Source organism: Malaclemys terrapin, chromosome 5 (genome assembly GCF_027887155.1).
Source record: "Malaclemys terrapin pileata isolate rMalTer1 chromosome 5, rMalTer1.hap1, whole genome shotgun sequence".
Taxonomy (NCBI): Eukaryota; Metazoa; Chordata; order Testudines; family Emydidae; genus Malaclemys; species Malaclemys terrapin.
The window spans coordinates 26366384-26390437 of NC_071509.1; the positions used below are offsets into that span (position 1 = coordinate 26366384).

The 24054-nt window shown below is 40.9% G+C and overlaps 1 protein-coding gene across 2 annotated transcripts in view; it reads right to left on the reverse strand.

The window, feature by feature from the left end:
* Positions 1-24054, reverse strand: part of STK32B (serine/threonine kinase 32B) — a 278502-nt gene that overhangs the window by 32851 nt on the left and 221597 nt on the right. For both annotated transcript variants that reach the window (XM_054028968.1, XM_054028969.1), the window contains 3 exons: positions 18784-18887; positions 12486-12602; positions 11071-11196 (listed from right to left, as the gene is read on the reverse strand). In XM_054028968.1, the coding sequence (XP_053884943.1) occupies positions 11071-11196; positions 12486-12602; positions 18784-18887 (347 nt within the window). The remainder of the gene's footprint in view (positions 1-11070; positions 11197-12485; positions 12603-18783; positions 18888-24054) is intronic.

Below are 24054 nucleotides of genomic sequence, written 5' to 3' on the forward strand. Positions count from 1 at the left end.
GACTTTTAGGAAGAGGGAATCTATTTCCATCCAGTGAAAGTGGCTCTGCTTGAACAAGGTACTTAAGCACGTGAGTAGTCCTACTGAAGCCAAATTGTTTAAAAACATACATATGCTTAACTACCTTACTGAAACAGGGCCAGTGGGAGCTGAGAGCCATTCTATTGCTACAACACTACACAAGCAGCACAGTAGCCAGTGAATAAATCAGCAAGAAAGATTAAGAGTAAAATTATAAATGGGTAGATTCTATTTTCAACTATAGGTGTAAAACTAGAGTGACTCCAGTGAAGTTACTACAGATTCGCACTACTGTAACTGAGAGTGGGAGACTTAATGCAGAATTTTCCTTCTGTGGGAAACGAGATTTTGACATTATTTTCTGTTCTGAATTAGAACAAAAAGTCATAATATCAAAAATTTCACAAAATTAAACATTCTGAAAATTTGGTAATCAGAAATGACTAAATGGATTTTTTTGACGTTTTCAATAAAAATGAAATGATGTAACATGTTAAAACAAGTTTTTTTTTTATTTTCCATTCTCCTGATCAGAAAATCAAAAATCTTAGTTGAGATTGACATTTTCCTGGGGAAAATGCCAAATTCAACAGAATGATATTTTGCAAGGAGGAAAAAAAATGGTCAAAGACAGTGTTGGGATTCAGGAACTAGTCAGTTTTAATCCTGGCTCTGCTACTCAGTAGCTGTTCGTCCTTGAGAAAGTCATGTCATCTCTGTTTTGGTTTTCCCACATTTAAAATAGGGATAATCCTGACCATGCTCACCTCATAGAGGTGTGAAAGTTAATTAATGAATGTCTGTGCAGAGCTTTGAACATAAAAGTACTACATAAATGCTAAGTTGGAGTCATCCAGAGACTCAGATGTTGGAAGAAGCTTGTTTGGCATCAGGGCTTTAGAGCTGCATGCATGAACCTTCCATTGCACAGCTGTGGGAAGAAAAGGATGATGAAAGGGAGGAAAAATCCCAGCTTCTGGGCATTTTCAGTTTTGTAAACAACTGAAAATATGAAAGGATGTAAAAATAAACTGATCCCAAAGGCCAACAGCAAAAAATCATTGATATAAACTTTAAAAAAAAAAAAACAAAAAAAAAAACCCTGAAAAAAGTCACTGGTTATTTTTTAAAAAAACATCTGACTCTTTCTCTCTCTGGGAGCAGAATATTCTGTGTGCTAAACTGTTTCGTATACTGAAGTATAGGAATGCAGAAAATACCTTAAGTGTTCTGTCCTGTCTATGACTTTTTAGTTAGCTCTGTTGACAATCATGTTGACATGAGGCTTAAACAAGCCATTTCAAATCTGACAGTCCTTCTTTACCATACAAATTGGAACAAACTGATCATTTTAAGCTGACCTAACAAACATGGGTCAAAAATGGCTTTGCATGTTCCCAAGCATTGTGTACCTAAGATCTGTTTGAGCCCATGAAGTTTTTAAAGGTCGCAGCTCTTGGCTGAACAGATCCTTACCTCCTAGTTCATATGCTGATTTACTTAACCAGACAAGGTAAAATAGTCATTTAGTGATTCTTTTGGAGACGTTACAAACTGGATACTCTCATGAAAAACCAACCTTCCACACAAACTTCCTCATGGATAGACTTTACAAAAACTAGACAAGCCATTTACAACACAAACTTTGCTTCTCTACAAAAGAAAAAGGACACTAAACTGTCTAAACTGCTATATGTCACAAGGAGCCACAACAGTAGCTCCCTTACCCCACCCAACAATATTGTTAATCTTTCCAGCTATTCTCTTAGCCCAGCAGAAGAATCTGTTCTATCTCGGGGCCTTTCCTTTTGTCCTTCCAGACCCACGAACATGATACAGTTCTGCGGTGACCTAGAATCCTACTTTCGCTGTCTCCGACTCAAAGAATACTTCCAACACACCTCTGAACAACATACTAACCCACAGAATCCTTCCTACCAACACTACAAAAGAAGGATTTTGCATGGACTCCTCCTGAAGGTTGAAACAACAGATTGGACTTCTACATAGAGTGCTTCCATCAACGTGCACGGGCTGAAATTGTGGAAAAGCAGCATCACTTGCCCCATAACCTAAGCCGAGCTGAACACAATGCCATCAACAGCCTCAGGAACAACTCTGACATCATAATCAAAAAGGCTGACAAAGGAGGTGCTGTCGTCATCATGAATAAGCTGGAATATGAACAAGAGCCTGCTAGGCAGCTCTCTAACTCCACATTCTACAAGCCATTATCCTCTGATTCCACTGATGATTACCAAAAGAAACCACACCATCTGCTCAAGAAACTCCCGGAGAAAGCACAGGAACAGATCTGTACAGACACATGTCTAGAACCCCGACCAGGTGTATTCTATTTGCTACCCAAGATCCATAAACCTGGAAATCCTGGATGCCCCATTATCTCAAGCATTGGCACCTTAATAGCAGGATTGTCTGGCTATGTGGGCTCTCTCCTCAGGCCCTACGCTACCAGCACTCCCAGCTATCTTCGAGACACCACTGACTTCCTGAGGAAACTACAATCCATCGGTGATCTTCCAGAAAACACCATCCTGGCCACTATAGATGTAGAATCCCTCTACTCCAACATTCCACACAAAGATGGACTACAAGCCATCAGGAATAGCATCCCCGATACCATCACAGCAAACCTGGTGACTGAACTTTGTGACTTTGTCCTCACCCACAACTATTTCACATTTGGGGACAATATATACCTTCAAGTCAGCGGCACTGCTATGGGTACCCGCATGGCCCCACAGTATGCCAACATCTTTATGGCTGACTTAGAACAACGCTTCCTTAGCTCTCGTTCCCTAACGCCCCTACTCTACTTGCGTTACATTGATGATATCTTTATCATCTGGACCCATGGAAAAGAAGCCCTTGATGAATTCCATCATGATTTTAACAATTTCCATCCCACCATCAACCTCAGCCTAGACCAATCCACACAAGCGGTCCATTTCCTAGACACTACTGTGCTAATAAGCGATGGTCACATAAACATCAACCTATACCGGAAACCCACTGACTGCTATACTTACCTACATGCCTCCAGCTTCCATCCAGGACACACCACACGATCCATTGTCTACAGCCAAGCTCTAAGATACAACCGCATTTGCTCCAATCCCTCAGACAGAGATAAACACCTACAAGATCTCTATCAAGCATTCTTAAAACTACAATACCCACCTGCTGAAGTGAAAAAACAGATTGACAGAGCCAGAAGAGTACCCAGAAGCCACCTACTACAGGACAGGCCCAACAAAGAAAATAACAGAACGCCACTAGCCGCCACCTTCAGCCCCCAACTGAAACCTCTCCAGCGCATCATCAAAGATCTACAACCTATCCTGAAAGATGATCCCTCACTCTCACAGATCTTGGGAGACAGACCAGTCCTCGCTTACAGACAGCCTCCCAACCTTAAACAAATACTCACCAGCAACCGCACACCATACAACAAAAACACTAACCCAGGAACCTATGCTCTGTCCACATATCTATTCAAGTGACACCATCATAGGACCTAACCACATCAGCCACACCATCAGGGGCTCGTTCACCTGCACATCTACCAACGTGATATATGCCATCATGTGCCAGCAATGTCCCTCTGCCATGTACATTGGCCAAACTGGACAGTCTCTACGCAAAAGAATAAATGGACACAAATCTGACATCAGGAATCATAACATTCAAAAAACAGTGGGAGAACACTTCAACATCTCTAATCACTAAGTGATAGACTTGAAGGTGTCAGTTTTGCAACAAAAAAACTTCAAAAACAGACTCCAAAGAGAGACTGCTGAACTCGAATTAATATGCAAATTAGACACAATTAACTTAGGCCTAATCAGAGACTGGGAATGGTTGGGTCATTACACTAACTGAATTTTTTTCCCCCCATGTTAAGTTCTCCTCACTTAGTTCTATGGGTCATCTCGATTATCACTTCAAAGTTTTTTCTTCTGCTGCTACTGATAGCTCATCTCAATTGATTGGCCTCTTACAATTGGTATGCGTACTTCCACCTTTTCATGTTCTCTGTATGTATAAGTATCTTCTGTCTGTGTGTTCCACTCTGTGCATCTGAAGAAGTGAGCTGTAGCCCACGAAAGCTTATGCTGAAATAAATTGGTTAGTCTCTAAGGTGCCACCAGTACGCCTGTTCTTTTTTTGGAGAAGTGTGTGTGTGTGTGTATGCGCATGTGCACATAGAGACATTGCTTAAGAGCAGACTTGAATCACAGAAACAAAAGAGATGTAAACTCTTTAATTACATTACTGTGGATTTTAGCAAGAATTCATAGACTTAATTCAAAGAACTCATGTAGATCTAGTTAACTAACAGCTGTTCCTTTCTAGCATCTCAAGGACTGACTGACACCTTTTTGTGACAATGAAGAGCTCCTCTTCCTTCTCAGGCTTGTTTATACTTGCCTGTTTATATATATTGTTAAAGTCACGGTAATGTTTGGGTGTGGAATCCGCACATTACCTATGAAAAGCCTGATTTTCCAGAGTGCTCAGCACCCAGCAGATCCTATTGTGAACAATGACAAAATGACACATTCTTCAACAATTTTGTTTTGCCTTTTTGTCCAGCTTCGTTTCTAGCACCACTGAGTAAATTATCTCCTTTTCTCCACATTTCACTTGCGTATTTGAAAATGAGTTCTGCACCCCCAATCTGAATTTGTGGTGCACATGCAAGATCTAAAGTCATTTGATCATCTCAAGGGGAGAATAAACAAACAAGGTGTCAGCTAGTGCCATTCACACACAATGCCTTTTCCGCTGCTGACACTGTCCTGAGGTCTGAATCGCAGGAGAGAAAGTTCACAGGAGGCCCAGATTATGCATAAAGCAAACCTTATCTGGGGTTTAGGTTTATTTATAGATTCCCTTTTCTCTCTCTCTCTAAGTGTCAGGGCCATAAAGTGGTCTGTAGGATCTAGTGACGACAGCCAGGAGAAGAGTCAGGGCTGGGGCCACCCCAAGGGTCAAAGCCAGCATCAACAATGAGGTAAGGGTGAGGAAATAGGAACAAGGCAAGTTAGCAGGAACCAGGGACTTGCTCTCAGAGGTAATCTAGGTAATCACAAGCCTAGCAACTAGGTGCTCAGCCAAGGGATCAGACAGAAAGAGGAAGCTTTATACTCAATGGTGTCCAGTCAGCAGTCTGTGGTTAATCATCTGATCCCACTGGGTCAGCAGGTGTAGCTTTTGTTGGTGGGGTATTAGCAGTAGTTCCCTCATCAGCCCTAGTAACTTGGTTCTATGTCCTCATTTTTAGAGTCTGTGAGCACCTGAAAATCTGTAATTTATTTATTCTGAAAACACCGATGTGAGGTAGGGAAATGCTCTTATTCCCATTTTATAGCTGGAGAACTGGGGGACATGCAGGAAGTCAGTGGCAGAGCTGGGAATTGAACCCACATCTCTGACTAGCATCCTAACCACTAGAGTATCCATCTTCTGTGCTTTTCCCCGGTGCAACCAGACCACCACCAGTCAGGTCTCTGGCCCTATTCTCATCATGCACTTTGTGAAAGATGTGAACAAATTGGAATAAGTCCAGAGGAGAGCAACAAAAATGATTAATGGTCTGCAAATCATGATCTACATGGAAAGATTGAAAACACTGGGTTTATTTAGTCTGGAGAAGAGAAGACTCAGGGGAGACATGATAACAAGTACATAAAAGGTTGTTATAAACTAAAGAAAAGGGCGATAAATTGTTCTCCTTATCATCTGAGGACAGGACAAGAAATAATGGGCTTAAACTGCAGCAATGGAGATTCAGGGTAGACATTAGGGCAAACTTCCTGTCAGGGTAGTTAAGCACTGGAACAAATTACCTAGGAAGGTTGTGGAATCTTCATCACTGGAAGTTTTTAAGAGCAGTTTAGACAAACACCTGCCAAGGATGTTCTAGATAATACTTAGCCCTGCCTCTGTGCAGGGGATTGGACTAGATGACCTATTGAGGTCCTTTCCAGACCTAGAATCCTATGATTCTGTGGTGGAAGACCCCTCCTCCCCCCACGTCAACAGACACTAAAAGACCTCTATGCCCAACACCTCACAGATCTATTGATATACCTGTTTGTGTCCCCAGACGCAAGGGTTAATTTTCTAGGCCGGTTTATTATCCTCCTTCCTACAATGTTCTCTGTTGTTTAATTGTTATGTGATGTATGATGTGAGTATGGCATACTTACATCTTAAGATACCCTCAAAATATATTTAGCTCAAATATAAGTTCTGCTGGAGTCTGTAGCAATCACTATGTTGCTGTTTTTTATGGATGCCTCTAGATTAGAGCACTTTATAAATAAAATGCATTCTCATTTTTTTCAAACACCACTTTCTTTTTCAGCGGATATAGTTTAGAGACTTGTTCCAGCATTTGAGAAATTTTCTCTCTGTAATTTTGAAGGCTATGGAAAATGAAAATTACATTTAAATCACCTTCTTGACTGATTCCTCCAACATTCAATACTAAACAAAGAAAATGTCTAAGAGAAATACAGGGCTTGACACTGCCAGCAGATGACTAGAAAGAAGCCCACATGATGGTGAAAAAACAACAGTATAGCCTCTTCTAACATAATGCTTTCAAAACAGGAAGACCAAATATATATAGCGTGAAATTTCAGGGCCCCCCCTGCCTCCACTATGGGCCTTGTGGGAACAAAATCCATTTGTATCTGGAAAGTGGCAAGAGTATTGTGGACATGTACATGGGAGTGCTGAATAAAAGCACCCAGAGTAAAGTAACACTCTATCCTAATAATAAATAGCGCCCCCCCACATCAAAACACCCACAACCCTCAACCCATCACCAAAAGCCTGGAAAACAAGACGAGCTTTGTAGTGTGCCCCAAAAATTAGCTAAGCTGGGTTCTGCCAGAGTCATTGGGAGGCTAGGGTAAGGGGAGCAAATTCAAGGGAAAACACCTTTCCATCAGTCCAGTCCTCTGGTCTTCAGTCAGACAAGATGGAGACATAAAGTAGGGTGGTGTTAACACAAAGGCACTGAGACACCTATTTCTTCACTAGTCTTCCTAATGACCTCATACACATGGTCAACAGAGTGGAGCAAACCCTGCTATATAAGCAACTAGCCTGAAGCCTCTGGCAAAGCTTTTAATTGAATCTTTAACTAGGTCTGAGAGTACCTGCGTGCAGTTTTACTTCTCGCTTCCTTTAATTGGAGAAGTGTATTTCATTATATTCCCTTAAAGAATATATAAAAGAAGGGTGTTCTTTTAACCCCTAAACCTAGACTTGGAGTTTCAATTTTGAACTAGTTTTCGCTGTTATCTGAATTAGTTACATCTGGTATAATGGTTCTCCCCCCCAGTGTGCCTCTATAAATTGAAGAATCTTTTTTCTAAGAGTAGCTCCAAATGCCAATGAGAGTTGGTGTTTCAGCTAGGGAAATTGTTTTACTTTTAGTAGGGGAGGATTATGATTTTTTCCCCTTTAAAAATGTTTTGACCTTTGATGGACGGGAATTTTTTTTATCCCTCAATGGGAAGTCCATATTCAGACAATGTTAGCATTGGAATAATTTTGCATCGAGATGTCTATGATATTGCTTTCTTTTTGGATCTGATCAGAAAAAACAGGTACAGTGTATGTATGCAATGCCTGCTAGACATAGACAAACCAAACAGACCAAACCAAAATACAATAGGGTAATGCACCTTTAGATATGTTTTTAATGGCAGACACATCAGTGTTTCCAAATAAGATGGAAATAGTAAACAGGAGTCTCTCTTGTTTCACAGTCAGCATCACCTTCTCTGTAATCAACTACAATTATGGAGGCAATTCAGTTGTCTGAGAAACAGTACCAAACAATTAGCTTCTACATCTGCCTCTCAAATTACTTTTAAATAACTTTTTGCCGCAACAGAAGGTTTGGAAACTTGTTTCGACTGTCTTGAAAACAAGACAGATAAGGTGACCTTAAAAAGATCTGAATTAGGGAGGACCCCCCCCCCCCCACCCCATCCCCCAGCCCCAAAACCCAGAATCTGCCAAAAATATATTAAACAAGTTAAAGAGAAGTAAAGAACTGTGGAAAATAAAAAAGAACTAGGGGTGAAATTTTCAAACCTAGGTGCGTGAAATTTTTAGGCACCTAAAGTGTTTTGGTGCAAAATTTTGGCCCTGATTCTGTCAATATGCTCATGAGTAATTTTGAGTTCCATGGGACTATTCACATCAGCAAAGTTATTCATATGCATAAGTATTTGCAAGATTGCAGCCTTATTTAGTGTCTTAATGGGGACACTGGGGCAGATCTCCAGCTGATGTAATTTGTCACTGTTCCACCGAAGTCATAAGCTATACATTTTGTTCATCAAAATTACATCTCCCTGACAAGAAAATGATTACGATTTAACAATTAGATTAAACTAAATATTGTTATCTGCCCAAATGATAAATACGATATCTATGAGGATGATTCTGAAGATAATTTATGTAAGATTTTGGTATCTCATTTTGTAATTTCTAACTTTAGGCTGCAGTAACAATAATCATTACGTCAGAATAAGAAAGGGCAATTGAACTTAGAGGTGTCCTGTATGGTATATTACTCGTCCTATTTGAATCCCAAAACGATTTAGATTCTTTTTAATCTCAAAAATTCTGGATTTCATCTTTTTTCACATTATGACTGGAAGTGGCTACTTGCAATCAGTGCATCGTTTTAGCAACTGTGATTAAATAGAGGTATGTATTTTGGATTTATAAATAAAAGGTAAAAAAAAGCATTTGATTTGCTTTTGTATTAGCATGTACCTGTGAAGATGATCACATCTGTGGTAGTGCATGCTATTAAGGTCAGATAGCATGCATCTGACCCCCTCAAAATTTACTATAAGCTTTTTTACTGGTCCCAATTCCACCCTCATGTAAGCCAATGGACTTGTGCTGCTCACACTAGGGCTGAATTTGACTCAGTGACTTAAAAGTAAGCACTGGTTTAAGAGAACATTATTTGCAGCATTGAAAATATAAGGAATGGAGGTAATCTTTAGGTTTTCAGTAGTTGAGCTGAACTTCTTGTCAAAAGAATTCACTCCTGATATGAAGGACTGGTGCAAGACAAACCCTGCACAGAGACTGCATGAGGTTGGGGAGAGGGACCAGCTGAATGGCTGGAAGGGGTGCTTGTACTCTCCTTGTGTGTCACACACACGGCTTCTGTGCTTGCCCTGAAGAGTCCGCTTTGGGAGTGAGCCAGGGAGGATCTAGGTGTTGGTCAGGGGAGGGTCCATGGATCCAGTACTTTGCACAACTGGTGTGGAGTGACTATGGCCATTACCCCAGTCCCTAGGCTGGAGCAGAAGCTGTGGGTAGGAGGGAAGGTGTCCTGCACCCTGGCCTGGTTTGGTGAGGATGGAACTCACCTTCCAACTCTTTTCTGCTGTACCCATATGGAGTCAAAATGTTCTGGCTCTGTGTGTGTGTTGCTAGAGTGAATCTCGTCCATCAGTTCCTAAAACAGGTTAGATGGGCTGTTTTTCTCCCACCCCTTCTCAATTTGCTTGCCAGTGCTCTTTCAGCTACAACGGTTATGCTCTTTTAAGCTCATTGCTAGAAGCTGTGCAATGCCTAGGCACTGTACACTTTGGCTGAAAGGATGAGGTGTGTGGCTTCCAGTAATAACTCTGGATCAGATGCCAGGAAGTACAGCTAGCACCTCTCCCTAAAGAGACCAAGAACATAATCTCTGCAATTCACCTAGCTTCATTTGCCTGATTAACCAATACCATCTCTACCTGAAGTACTATATGGCTTGATCATGCTCCCTTCGAAGTTAGGGGGAGCTTTCATGTTAGTGGGAGCTGGCCCATGTTTTTCAGGTTTGAAAAAAACCTGAACCAACCCCAAATCTGTGACAAGCGTATCATTTTGGGGAGATTTCCATATGATGGAATGAAGCCTGAGAAGCATTTAATCAAATCATTTCTTACTTTTTATTCATTTTCTCACATGCCTTCATTCAGTAAATCATTTTTAAAAACAGAATCCAACTCTTCAAAAGTGGAAAATTGTCTTCTAGAAAATAAACCACTTATAGAAAGGTAGGACTGGAAGGGACCTCGAGAGGTCATCTAGTCCAGTCCCCCTATTCTTCAGGAATAGAATATTTTCATACCAGAGGATATTATAAGAAGCAAAGCCCCTGATGTTGCAAGAACTTATGCACATGTGTAGCATTAAGCATGTGAGCAGTCCCCTTACTTCAATCAAACTGCTCATGTGTTTAAAGTTAAGTACATGTGTGTTTGAGGCATCAGACCTAAAATTGGCTACCCTATGTTCTGACCGAGTGCCATTTTTATTTGAAAGAAAATATAAAGTGAACTAAGTTTAATTATTTTTTGTCACAGAAGGGACCACCAGACCTCCTATACATCACAGGGCACCGACATCACCCAGCACTCACACACTAAACCCAACAACTTCACTTAGATCCACAGCCCACAGGAGACTAAACTATTGTGTGCCATAGACAGAGAACAGGAGGGACCAAGGTGTACCACTGCCTGAGCTACCTGTAATGGCTGGCAGAAAAATGATTAACTGAGATATACCCAGATAATCCTGTCAAGTGAACCACATCCACACACTGCAGAGGAAGGAAAAAGCCCCAAAGTCACTGCCAATCTGACTTGGGGGAAAATTCCTTCCTGAACCTACATAGTGATCAGGTTGACCTAGAGCATGTGAGCAAGAACCAGCCAGCCAAGCACCTGAGAGGGAGAATGCTCAGTGCCACCTCACAGCACAGGCCCACACCAAGCATTGTCCAATAATCTAATGCAAATTTTGCTCTCTGTTAGGGTAGGGTGAATGAGAGCAGAATTTAATTTAGTGTGTGCATCAGGAGGAAAACACTGAAACATCCTTGGAGAAATAAATGCAAATGTCTATTAGTAAACAGTTAAAATGACAGCAATAATTGGATAGGGGATTTACAAATTTAGTTCAACTAAACTATTGACTCACATTAGGAACAAAGCCTGGTGTCACAGCTTTCTCCAGGACAGCATCCCAGTTGATATCAGCTAAGTACGGAGAGCTCTGAATGTCTGCAAGACTTGAAAGGCGGCACTCAGGGTCCTTAGTGAGGAGCTGTGATCGAAACAATGCATTTTCTAAGACACTGTATGCCATAAAGATTTCAAGAAGGGTAAATGCATCTTACTAATGTGGATAATAGGATTTTTAATAAGGAACCATCTCATACTTCTTACAAGTCCCAATATTTTTAAAAAATTAACTCACTTGGTGATCTGAATACATTTCCCAGACCTGCAGAAGAGCAATGTGTAGCTCGAAAGCTTGTCTCTCTCACCAAAAGAAATTTGTCCAGTATAAGATATTACCCCACCCAGCTTGTCTCTCTAATATCCTCAGACCAACATGGCTACAACAACACTGCATATAACATTAACATAATGTAATTACCATCTGAGGGCTGTTCAGTGAACTATAGAATATGAAATGAATTAGTAGCACTAGTCCATTTACTAGTGGACAAGAGTCCAAGTGATGAAAAAAAAAAAACTTCCCATCATAATTTGGACTACTTGCCATCTTACATGTATTCTTTTAGTTCATTATAATATGGTTTTGCAGGGAGCTCCCTGACAATCAGGTGGAAAGCAAGTTTCAGGGTCATGTATATGGAGATATACCTATCTCATAGAACTAGAAGGGACCCTGAAAGGTTATCAAGTCCAGCCCCCTGCTGCCTTCACTAGCAGGACCAAGTGCTGATTTTGCCCCAGATCCCTAAGTGGCCCCCTCAAGGATTGAACTCACAACCTTGGCTTTAGCCGACCAATGCTCAAACCACTGAGCTATCCCTCCCCCTTCATGGAGAATGTCCAGCCTATGGCTTCTGGTCACTTATAGCGAGGAGGCTCCAGCCTGAGAACTTTTGCTGCTGCAATTATGGGAGCACAGCACAAGAGAGGCAGCTCTTAGGTATCTAGGTAACTTTGCTGGCAATCTCAGCAGAGATGCAAAGGATTGAATGGGAATGGAGAATGTGGTGTCCCCAAACTAGGGCTGAGGCAAGAACAGGGCAACACAGGAGGTGCCACTGCTGGATCTGTGGAAAATAGACATCCTTGGTCTCTAGGACTGTTTCAGGAGCACTCAAATTCCTTATAAAAATAATTTAAAAGATAAATTGAACTGTTTTTTCAGACCAGTATGATAACAATAATAAACCAACTTCATAGGAGACAATGCTGAACCTCTGCTGTTCAGAAAAGGCCAAGGAAAGGCACCTATCCCTCTATCCAGGAGATTAAAACAACCTGATACTTGTATGAGCTGTATCTTGCTTCTATGATATTCACTGGATTATTTGGGGGAGGAGGCGAGTGCAAATAGCGCTTGTACTGTCTTACCTTTTTCAGTAATGCGATCATGCCCTTGCACCATGTGGATGAGTAATGAACTCTTTCTATCTTGAACATGTTTAGGATCTCATCAATTGGAGTGGCTGAATGAATTTCGTATGGCCTCTGTGGTAAAGTTAAAATAATATTAATGTAAAATCAATAAGGAAGGTTATAAACAGAGCATACAAAATCTTTGTAATCCTGACCTCAGTATTGCTTACACTGGAAAACAGTGTTTCTCTAAACATACAAGACTTACAATATCTTAATGGCAAACCCTTCTCATATGGATTGCATGTGCATTTCTTTGGTACTAATGAATTTAAATACACAGTAATTTTATATATATTTTTTTAGTTTTTATTTTGTAATATTTATAGCAGTGGGAAAGCTTTCAAGGTCAGTTCAAATTAGATTTATGAATATTTTCGTCTCTGGAGCCATCTGTGTGATGTGTAGGTTATTTTATTATTAATTATTATTTATTATTACAGATGAGCCTGGAGGCCACAACAGAGATCAGGGCACCATTGTGCTTGGTGCTGTATTTACACTTAGTAATAGATAGTCCCTGCCCCCAAAAGTTTACAATCTAAGCAGAGAAGACAAAGAAAGGAAGAATCATCATCTTCATTTTACAACTGAGCAATGGAGACAGAGAGATTAAATGACTTGCCAAAGATAACATGAGAAATCGGTGTCAGAGCAAAAATATAAAAGCAGATCCTCTATATCCCAGACCAGTCCAGGGCCTTAATCTCAAGGCCATCCATATTCTCCATATCCTAGTAGGTAAGTGGTGAATTTAAGCTTGTTTGTTTAGTCAGCTACTGGGCATATTTGCAGTCATGCTTCCCTCTGCACCTGCCAATCTTACAAACCAATTTCGTTTTGAAGCTTATTACACTGCTCCAACCTCAATCACATTTTAAGGTATTGTGAAAAATGCTGATACTGATGTTCTTTAGTTAATTTGAACAGTCCAAGAGCTTCAAGACATGGTCATTTTGGCCAGATCTTTTGAGGTTCTAGGCACCTGCAGCTCCCATGTTTTTCTATAGGAAGTGTGGCTGCTTAGTCCCTCTGAGAATCAAGTCACTAGTGATTTGCCCATGCAGTGGATGAGAAAGGGAAAATGGGACAATTATAGTTTTGCATGTATATAGCATTTTCCCCCAAGGATCTCAAAGCACTTTGGAAACCTCATATAAGCCTTACAGTGCACACTGAAAGTCAGTGGCCAAGTCAGGGATAGAGTGCAGGAATTTTGACTCCTAGATCCTGTTCTGCTCACCTGTTCTGCTCTCTGTTGAGGACACAACTTTAGCAGGCTGTGAAAACTACTTTTTTACACTCGATAAGCTGTAAGGATGGTATAATATTTTAACTTGAGCATACCTGGGGTTTACAGGAGTGACACAACTAGACTATATCAGGAATTTAAATCTGCCAAGAATGAATAGGAAGTTTTTGATAGAAGTAGATACCTTTTTTCACCTTCTAGATCAAACCAGGCAAGAACAAAGGAAAGAAACTGTTTCCAAACTGACAGGTTTCAGAGGGATAGTCGTGTTAGTCCGGATCAGCAAAAACAACGAGGAGTCCATGTGGCACCTTAGAGACTAACAAATTTATTTGGGCATAAGCTTTTGTGGGCTATAACCCACTTCATCAGCTGCATGGAGTGGAAAATACAGTAGGTAGGTATAAATATACAGCACATGAAAACATGGGAGTTGCCTTACCATGTGGGGGGTCAGTGCTAATGAGGCCAATTCAATTAGAATGGATGTGGCCCATTTCCAACAGTTGACAAGAAGAGGTGAATATCAACAGAGGGAAAATTACTTTTTGTAGTGCTAACGAGACAATTCAATCATGGTGGATGTGGTCCATTCCCAACAGTTGACAAGAAGGTGTGAGTATCAACAGAGGGAAAATTATTTTTTGACTGATCCAGCCTTTCCCAGTCTTTATTCAGGCCTAATTTGATGGTGTCAAGTTTGCAAATTAATTCCAGTTCTGCAGTTTCTCGCAGAAGTCTGTTTTTGACTCTTTTTTGTTGAAGAATGGCCACTTTTAAGTCTGTTATTGAGTGTCCAGGGAGACTGAAGTGCTCTTCTACTGGGTTTTGAATGTTACAATTATTGATGTCTGATTTGTGTCCATTTATTCTTTTGCGCAGAGACTGTCCGGTTTGGTCAATGTACATGGCAGAGGGGCATTGCTGGCACATGATGGCATATATCACATTGGTAGATGTGCAGGTGAACGAGCCCCTGATGGTATGGCTGATGTGGTTAGGTCCTATGATGGTGTCCCTTGAATAGATATGCGGACAGAGTTGGCAACATCGTTTGTTGCAGGGATTGGTTCCTGGGTTAGTGTTTTTGTTGTGTGGTGTGAAGTTGCTGGTGAGTATTTGCTTCAGGTTGGGGGGCTGTCTGTAAGCGAGGACTGGCCTGTCTCCCAAGGTCTGCGAGAGTGAGGGATCGTCCTTCAGGATAGGTTGTAGATCCTTGATGGTGCGCTGGAGAGATTTTAGTTGGGGGCTGTAGGTGATGGCTAGTGCCGTTCTGTTCTCCAATACCTCAGATAGAGACAAACACCTACAGGATCTCTATCAAGCATTCTTAAAACTACAATACCTGCCTGGGGAAGTGAAGAAACAGACAGAAAGAGCCAGAAGTTACCCAGGAGTCACCTACTTCAGGACAGGCCCAACAAAGAAAGTAACAGAACGCCACTACTTGGTAAGGCATCCCACTTGGTAAGGCAACTCCCATCTTTTCATGTGCTGTATATTTATACCTGCCTATTGTATTTTCCACTCCATGCATCTGATAAAGTGGGTTATAGCCCATGAAAGCTTATGCCCAAATAAATTTGTTAGTCTCTAAGGTGCCACAAGGACTCCTCATTGTTTTTTTCAAATTGAATTACACTCACTTCAGTCACAAAGCCTGATGAACTATTAAAAGCAGAGATTCTAGTCTGGGCAAGAAAGAATACCCAGTTACAGAAAACTTAATTGCATCCCAATTGGTGGCCAATGGCAGAGCGCTTAAATAAGACTGAGCTTTCAGACATGCAGTTAAAATGATGGTTTCTGAGAGATGGCAGGTGCCAAGTTTAGATGCAATCCTGATGGTGCCTTTGACTGCTCAGAACTCAACCTGGCTATACACAACTGCCAGCCTAATAAGGCTTCTGGCCTATACAGTATCCACAGTGAGCTAATCAATCACTTTGGACCAATCACCAAAAGCTAGCTGCTTCAATTTCTGATTTGTTGTACCCAGAATTGCACCATCCCAAAAGCCTGCTGCCGAGCAAAGGCCATAGTTCCCAACCCAAATTTGACAGTGCCAAATAGCTACTAGCCAATTTCTCTGCTGTGTATTACCTATAAATTGATGTATGCAGTGTTGTAGCTGTGTTGGTCCCAGGATATTAGAAAGACAAGGTGGGTGTCATAGGTTTCACCCCCACTCTGAACTTTAGGATACAGATGTGGGGACCTGCATGAGAACCCCTAAGCTTAATTACAAGCTTAGAGCAGTATGCTGCCACCACCAAATCGTTTAAACAACCATTTATGACTCATTTGGGAACTCTGTCTTCCCCCCAAAATATCTCCCTCCCAAGTACTATAACCCTTCCCTGGGTAGCCTTGAGAGACTTCTCCACCAATTTCCTGGTGAACACCAATCCAAACCTCTTGGATCTTAAAACAAGAAAAAATCAATCAGGTTCTTAAAAAGAAGACTTTTAATTAAAGAAAAGGGGTGAAAGGAATACATCTGTGAGATTAGCATGCAAGCTACTCTCATAGACAACAGATTCAAAACACAGAGGATATTCCCCTGGGCAAAACCCTTAGTTACACAAAAGAAAACCCAATTTGATTATCCTTCTATGCAAAAAGAACAAGTCACAAAAGGAAATAAACATAAGCTAATACATTCCTTCTCTAATACTCACTACCCTGTTTGATTCCTGGGTCTTTTCACTCCGGCACAAAACTTAATGAATAGCACAAAGGAAAAACTTCCCTCCTTCCTATTGCCCCACTTCCAATAAAGTGCTGTCTTGGCTGACTGTTATTGCACAGTACAGTGCAACAAGAACAGCTGTGAGGATTATGACACACACCCCGCCCCCCCCGCACAAGATTAGTTCTATCTAACAAGGGTAGAGGCAAACAAGAACAAAAAGTCAGCACAACCAAAAAGCACTTTATTGTTTTACGTAACTTATCTTAATCTCCATCAGACCATTTTGTAGGTTACTCATATTCTATCACCAGTTCCAGAGTGAGAAATCGTCTAATTATTCGGTCACACAACAGCAGATTTATGCCTCCCTCGTCCTCTCTTCTTTTTCCCATTGGTGGTTTTGTGATTCTGCCTACTGTGGGATTCCTGCAGCTTCCTCTGAAACATCTGGTGCTAGCCATTGTGAGAGACAGGACTAGAAAGAACATGGCTGTGATCCAGTATAGCCATTCCTTTCCTCCTGTGGAAATGAGCCATATGTGCTGTTGCAGCTGAGGTGAGTGTTGTGGGAGCACAGAAGAGAATTGGGCTGGCTGCCTGATCTTGCAGCCCTGTATAAGCCCTGCTTCCTCACAGGGGGCCACTACAGTGGCAGGTGGGGGTTTTGAAGCTTGTGCTTTTAATGGGTAGTAACATAGGTAGGGTTGAGTACATTTCCTCCCCCCTACTACTCCTTCTCTTGTGCTTTGTGCTCCTCTGCTTGGGCCTTGTCTAGACTAGTAAAAATGGTGTTTACAATTTAGAAAAACAAGCACTTTTTCCATACTCTAGACAAGGCCATGGACTAATCTGTCCCCACAATGACAGCCTGCTTCACAAGCAACAAACCCTGCTCAATAGGGCAGAAATGCCTGGCTGGGTCATCAGATGGATGGTGGTGTTTTTATTTTAACGTGGTTTTGAAATTCAGCCTCCGTTCCAGCCTTCTTTTGTCTCTAGACAGAGAAAATCATTCTGGGAAGATTGTGCTGAACTTGGCAAATAGATACCTACATAATCTACATAATTATTAAAGTGATTGGCAACTCTGTGATCAGGGCTGGGACTCGACATCCTCTGTTGTGCACTCCATCACAATGTTCTCTTCCTGAGAACCCCTCTGCCAACAGACTACTGTTAAAGCAATATGGTGTTATTTCATTGGTTATTAATCTAAGTAGAGCTGGTAGCAGTGCTTTTTATTAAGGTTGCATGACACTTCCCATTACGATACCCCTGTTTTCAGTTTCGCATGACTTTGCCAACATGTAACCATTTGGGCTAAAAATGTACATGCCATCCTTGTCTGCCTTCTCTAATTAGAATTTGAATTCTTTAGGTCAGGTATTGTTTTATACTATGTGTTTATACCATGCCTGGCATGATGGAGAGCTGATCTCTGTTGGGGCCTCCTGGCGTTTGTTTGGTAATACAAATAGTAACTATGACTTCTCTAGAGAACGTCTACCATGTATGGTGACCACCATGCAGCAAAGACTTCTAAAATCTTCTTCCCCCACAAACCTCCAAAAAAGGAATGAAATATAAAATGAAACACTTAAGCCACAAGTACTGCACAGAAATTTTATTTAAAGTGCTATCTTCCATGGGGAATGGTAAATAAATATTTAACACTATCAGGTTTTATTCCTTTGGAACCAAAATGGAATGGAATTTTTCCATTATCTTCTGTGAAACTCAACCATGCTTGGGAAGATTTTTCTTCAAGCTCATTCACATACTTGATTAGATAAGTAATGAGTGGTCTGGCAGAGAAGCCTCTCCTGTGGTTGGTCCAAACATCTTGGCATATTATATTAACTCTTCTAAGGTATTACTCAAGAGAGCAAAAATATAATGAAACCCCATAATACTTAACTTATATATTGAAAATATTTAATTGTTTCCAATTTGATATATTCATGTATCCAAGACTCAATCCTGCTGCTCTTACTTATGTGAGCAGTCCTGTGAGCAAAGCCTGCAGGAGTAGCCCTTAAAAATGTTTCATTTGAACACACCATGTAATTTACGTCCTTTTTTGGTGAATTGCCATGAAATAATTACTAGAGCTGGGTGAAAGCTTCACAACAAAACGTAAAACTGGGAAGTTACCCCCATTGGAGGGTGCACTAGAAACCCAAATCTCATGTCATGTTCACCCAAAGTTTGGCATGAACGTTAAGCAAAATAAGTCAGACATTCTGCAAACATTTTAACTATTGTCAGGCAAAACTTTAAATAAAACTAAAACCAAACACTCTTACCCAACCCCGCAGCAATTCATATGCTGTAATTCCTAGTGACCACCAGTCTACTGGGTATGAATATCCTGGACCTCCATCCATAAAGGCCTGGAACACTTCTGGAGCTAAAATAAATAAATCAAATCTAATGAAGTGCATTGTACTTTATGGTTAAATGGTAGCTTGTTAATAACATTTGCATTTGAAAAAAAAGGAACAAGTGTGCAGTTAGGTGAAAGTAATCACCCAATCTGCATTCAGAGATACACAGAATTGTTTTCAGGAGTGTACGAAAGTTCCTAGTTTAATTAGAAATAAGGGGTTTTGCATGCCCAACTGCACTGTTTGGTGTTCAAACATAAAAAGAGAGATGGTCAAGAGTGTACAACATTCAGGCTTTAATCCTTCCTCCATATATATAGTCCTCCCTCTTCAAACACTTCCTGAAAGTAGAGTTCTCTAAGTTCCTAGACATTACCCTATACCAGGGGTAGGCAATCTATGGTACGCGTGCCAAAGGCGGCACGCAAGCTCATTTTCAGTGGCACTTACACTGCCCGGTTCCTGGCCACTCGTCTGGGGAGTTCTGCATTTTAATTTAATTTTAAATGAAGCTTCTTAAACTTATTTAATGTACATACAACAATAGTTTAGTTATATATTATAGACTTATAGAAAGAGACCTTCTAAAAACGTTAAAATGTATTACTGGCATGCAAAACCTTAAATTAGAATGAATAAATGAAGACTTGGCACACCACTTCTGAAATGTATAGGGCAGGGGTCGGCAACCTAAGTATACTATATTATAACAACCCCCATTGGGAAGCTATATATTGTAACATGCCTAGCTCAGAATGCAGATATCCTACTGTACTCAGAGTAAGTAAGGCAAAATATTATCAGTTATTTTGAAAATACCCAATTGTGCATTGAAATCATCATTCAATTTTAAAAAGAATCCAGGGAAAAGATATATTCATTATTGATTAAATGTTTCTAGATACATAGAGGCAAGTGCATTACTGAAGTGGGGGAACCATATATGAAATATATTTGTTACTTAATGCCTGGAAGATTAAAATGAATAAATGAACTTTGTGAGCCAAATTCAACTCTAGTGAAAGCAGATTGAATTCCACTTAAATTAATGGAGTAAATGCTTTTTTAACACAGGAATGAATTTGGCCTTTGAATACAGACAACTGGTAGAAACAACCATAACTTTAACCACTGGACTATGACCACCAGATTCATTTCACATAGGTTATTCAACACCCGTCATGTAGAATCAACTTTTGGTCACTACTGACTTGAGATGGATTGGAACTGGTGACCAAAAGTTGAAAGGCTTTATAATTCTTTGCCAACTTCCTGAATCAGTCATTCCCCCAGTATTGAAATGGATAAAAACCTCCTGCTTTAGAGTTTAAACCAATCTCTAAAAAGTAAAGATTAAGATGAAAACTTCCTAGGGGACATTTGGCCATTGTCAAAGACCGGATATTGGACTTGTTGTGACTCTGATCCAGTATGGCAATTCATATATTTCAACACACAGTTAAAAATCTGGAGAGACTTTATCATCCATGTTGCTATCTTCCAGGTAAAACGTTTATCAGGATTTTACTAGGCCATCCATTTTATATTTGAAATTCATATATTGAAATTTATATATGAAATCTGGATTGTTTGGGATTGTGATTAAAATAAATTAGAGTCAACCAAATTTGTAGGAGTTGAAATGTAACTAAATATCTTGGGAAATACGAAATTCCCTAACTGATTTCAATTTCAGTGTTGAACAAACTCAAATGCAAAGACAGTCACTTTGACTGTATTGCCACAGAGGGTTAATTTAGTGCTTATTTGATGTATTCAATCTAGAAAATAAAACAAGACACAATAAATCTCAAACTCACATAACATACATGCAAAATTCTATATTAGGATGAAATTAAGTTAATTATTTTTTAAATTAAATATAAATCCAGATACTAATACAAAATCTGACCTGATTTGAGATAAATATACTATTTATGAAGTGATAAATGCCATAGAAATAGCTTGCCCACTAAAAAAGCCTTTGATCTTATCAAAATCAGATATATTATTAGTTAACTTTAGTAAGAGAAAAAAATCCTCTAAATAAAAGATCTGTAGAATCTTTTGAGAACCACAGACTACTAAGGTAAGATATGAAATGAAAAGGTAGTCATGCTTTTCTAATTAGTTCACAGTACAATGTCAGTAAACTCTGTGATAACACCACATTCCTTGGGTATTTTCTAAACAATGGTATCGCCAAGCAGAACCATGATACTAGATTGCAATTACCAGGTGAGTTCTTCCATGGCTGATACTGAGACTAATGCACTACATTACCGTCTCATCACTTACAATTGCACACTAATGTGAATGTGGCCGTAAAGGATCTATCCTCTAGTCTAGTCACAACTAGTTCAGAGTGGCAGCCAGGGGTTTGATTATCTCATTTAGGGAATCCGCTTTAACTAAATCAAAGGAGTTCCTTATGGAGAAGTATGTGACTTTTGGATCATTTCCTGGGGCATCCTGGAGACCTGGATTAAAATCCCTTAAGTGATGAATTCAGAAAGTCCATAAACCTATTATTCACATCTTAAGCTGTACTTACATATAGAGCAATTCTTTACGAAATATACAACTGGAATATAACAGCTTGTTTTTTTTACACCCATGAGTCATAATTGTCCCTCATTCATATTTTAGGACAGTTTAAAAATTATTGAACTGAAAGTCAGTGAAGAAAGCTTGCTTGCTATATAGGCATATTACTCTGTTGTATGGTGCAGCGTGACCCTCATTATTTAATTCATAGCTGCACTGTTGCAATGTGGTGAGGGGCCCCTTTTCATTTCTGTGGGGTAGCATTGAAAGTGCTTCATTGATGTAATGTTTAGAGTTGTGTGAGAGGGTTGTAACACTGCCAGACTGCTACAGCTGGGTTTTTCTAATTCAGTGCCTGGGTTATTTATTTATTTTATTCTATTTGTTGTGTCTGAGAGCTGCAGCGAACAATGTCACCTCATCCCCAAATTAGGCTGATCAGCAGGATGTGCTTCAAGTTTCAGCACTGAGCCAACTGTTTGTTTGGTTTTGAGGTCTATTTAAAGGTGCTCTGTTTTCCCACCTTAAGCTGGTGACAGTGTCTTCAGATCAGAAAATGAACATTTAGGCTCCTGTTTTCTAAAGCACATAAGCAGCTTTTCTCTGCTTTAATAGTATTTATTTTCCTTCCAGAGCAACTCTCTATAGTCCAACAGCTTGAGTGACAGTTTTAGGATTTAAGCACTTGCTCTACCAGATGAGAAGAGCCTGAATGAATTAAGGTGTTGCATCAATTATGGCAAGTTACGTGCTACCTTATATGGCCCTACTGAAGTCAATGGAAATTTTGCCATTGACTTCCATGGCACCAGGATTTCACCCTTGGGCCCTGATTCAGCAAAGCACTTAAGCATATGCTTAAAATAATGTGTTTAATGTGCTCTGAATGTGGTTAAAATTAAGCATGTGCCTAAGTATTTTTCTGAATTGGGATCTTAGGTCCATAGGATAACATCAGATCTTTGTTGCAAAGCTCTGTGATTTGGCAATATTGGTGCACTTCAGGGCCTGACAACAGCCTCCTTGCTGAATTTTGGACCCATAAGAGGATGCCATCCTGAAAAGGAGGGGCGGATCCTACACATGATCTGCATTTGCATTACAAGAGCTTTGAATTGGGGTGTACGGAATAATGAAAAGCGACTATTCTGTGGAGGCCAAATTCTGAATACAAACTGTTTGGGATAAAAGCTAGTAAAGAGTCTGCAGGGGAGCGTTAACAATTGCCACTGACTTTACTCATTGTATTTATTGAAATATGTAAAACAATTATCCAGTGCTATTGAGAGGAAAGGTCAAATCCAGCCCTGATGCCCAGAACTCTGGAAATCCCCCAGCAACATAAACAGTGTGGTTCTACCATATAAAAGCAGGAGGGCGCTAGCTTCAAGTAGACTATGCATGTGGGTGGACATCCTGGTGTGGTGTGGAGCCCAACTCTGGGCAGGCGCCTGGTGCACAGGGTAGGGCATGGGGTGGTCAGGGTTGGAGTGGGAAAGAGGCTCTACTACTGTGTGGATCCTCTGCTGTCCTGTCCCTTTATCAGGACCAGCTCCAGGCACCAGCTGAGCAAGCTGGTGCTTGGGGCAGCAGATTGTTGGAGGCAGCATTCTGCCCAATCCTAGGGCGGCATGGACGCTTCTTTTTTTTTTTTTTTGTTCTTGTTCTGCTCCGGCCGCCCTGTAGGGGGCGGCGGCGCAGAGAACCAGAGCGCCCTGCAGGGCAGTCCTCTTCCTTCCCTCCCTGCTGACCGGAGCGGAGCCCTCGCGGCAGGAGGCGGCGCAGCGGGAGGGGCCCTGTGGCAGCGCCCTGCTGTAGCCCTGGCCGCCCCCTTCTCTCTCTCTCCCGCCCGCTCCCTCCCCCACCCCCACCCCAGCCGGTCCCCCTGCACCCGCGCTCCGGCCGTGCCGCAGGTTTTAGGGTTTTTTTTTTTTTTTTGCTTGGGGCGGCCAAAAAGCCAGAGCCAGCCCTTCATGATGTGGGGCTGCATGAGTTATGGAGGGCTACTTCAATCCTTCATGGAGTAGATCCTCAGTATATCTGCAGACCTGAGGTGGAGAGAATGCCTACCCTTCTTCTCCCTGCACATCTACCTAGTCCTCAGAGCAGCTACTTGGACTGGGCTTTGTTTTTTGCCCTAATCGATTCATTCAAATGTGTTGAATTGAAAGAGCCCAGGTAAGAGGGAAAATTCCATCTCTGCCTGGTCCCAGTGAAATCCACCCACCAATGCTCTTCAGCAAGATATTAAGTTAAAATCACTGGGCCTGATCTTACTAACATACATCATTGCAGTGAAGTCAATGGGGTTTTGTGTGGTAGCAAGCATAACTCTTATTGTGAGGTTAAGTGCTTCTCTAGCTCCTTCTAGATGTCTGGTAGCATGAGCTCTGGGTACTACAACCTCACTGAGGAGAGAAAAAGTGCTGCTGTAGGCACTAGGCTCTACAGTCTCCAGCTCTTGGTGAGTTTCCATAAACACACATTTCAAGCAAGTAACAGGACTATTTTACTAGGGCTGGCGAAAATAAAGGGTGCAAATGGCCCTAGGCATAAGGACTTCAATAGTGATAATAAAGTTCAAAGCAACAGTCCCTAACTCAACCCCTAAGAGCCATCCAGAACAGGACAAGGAAGCAAAGG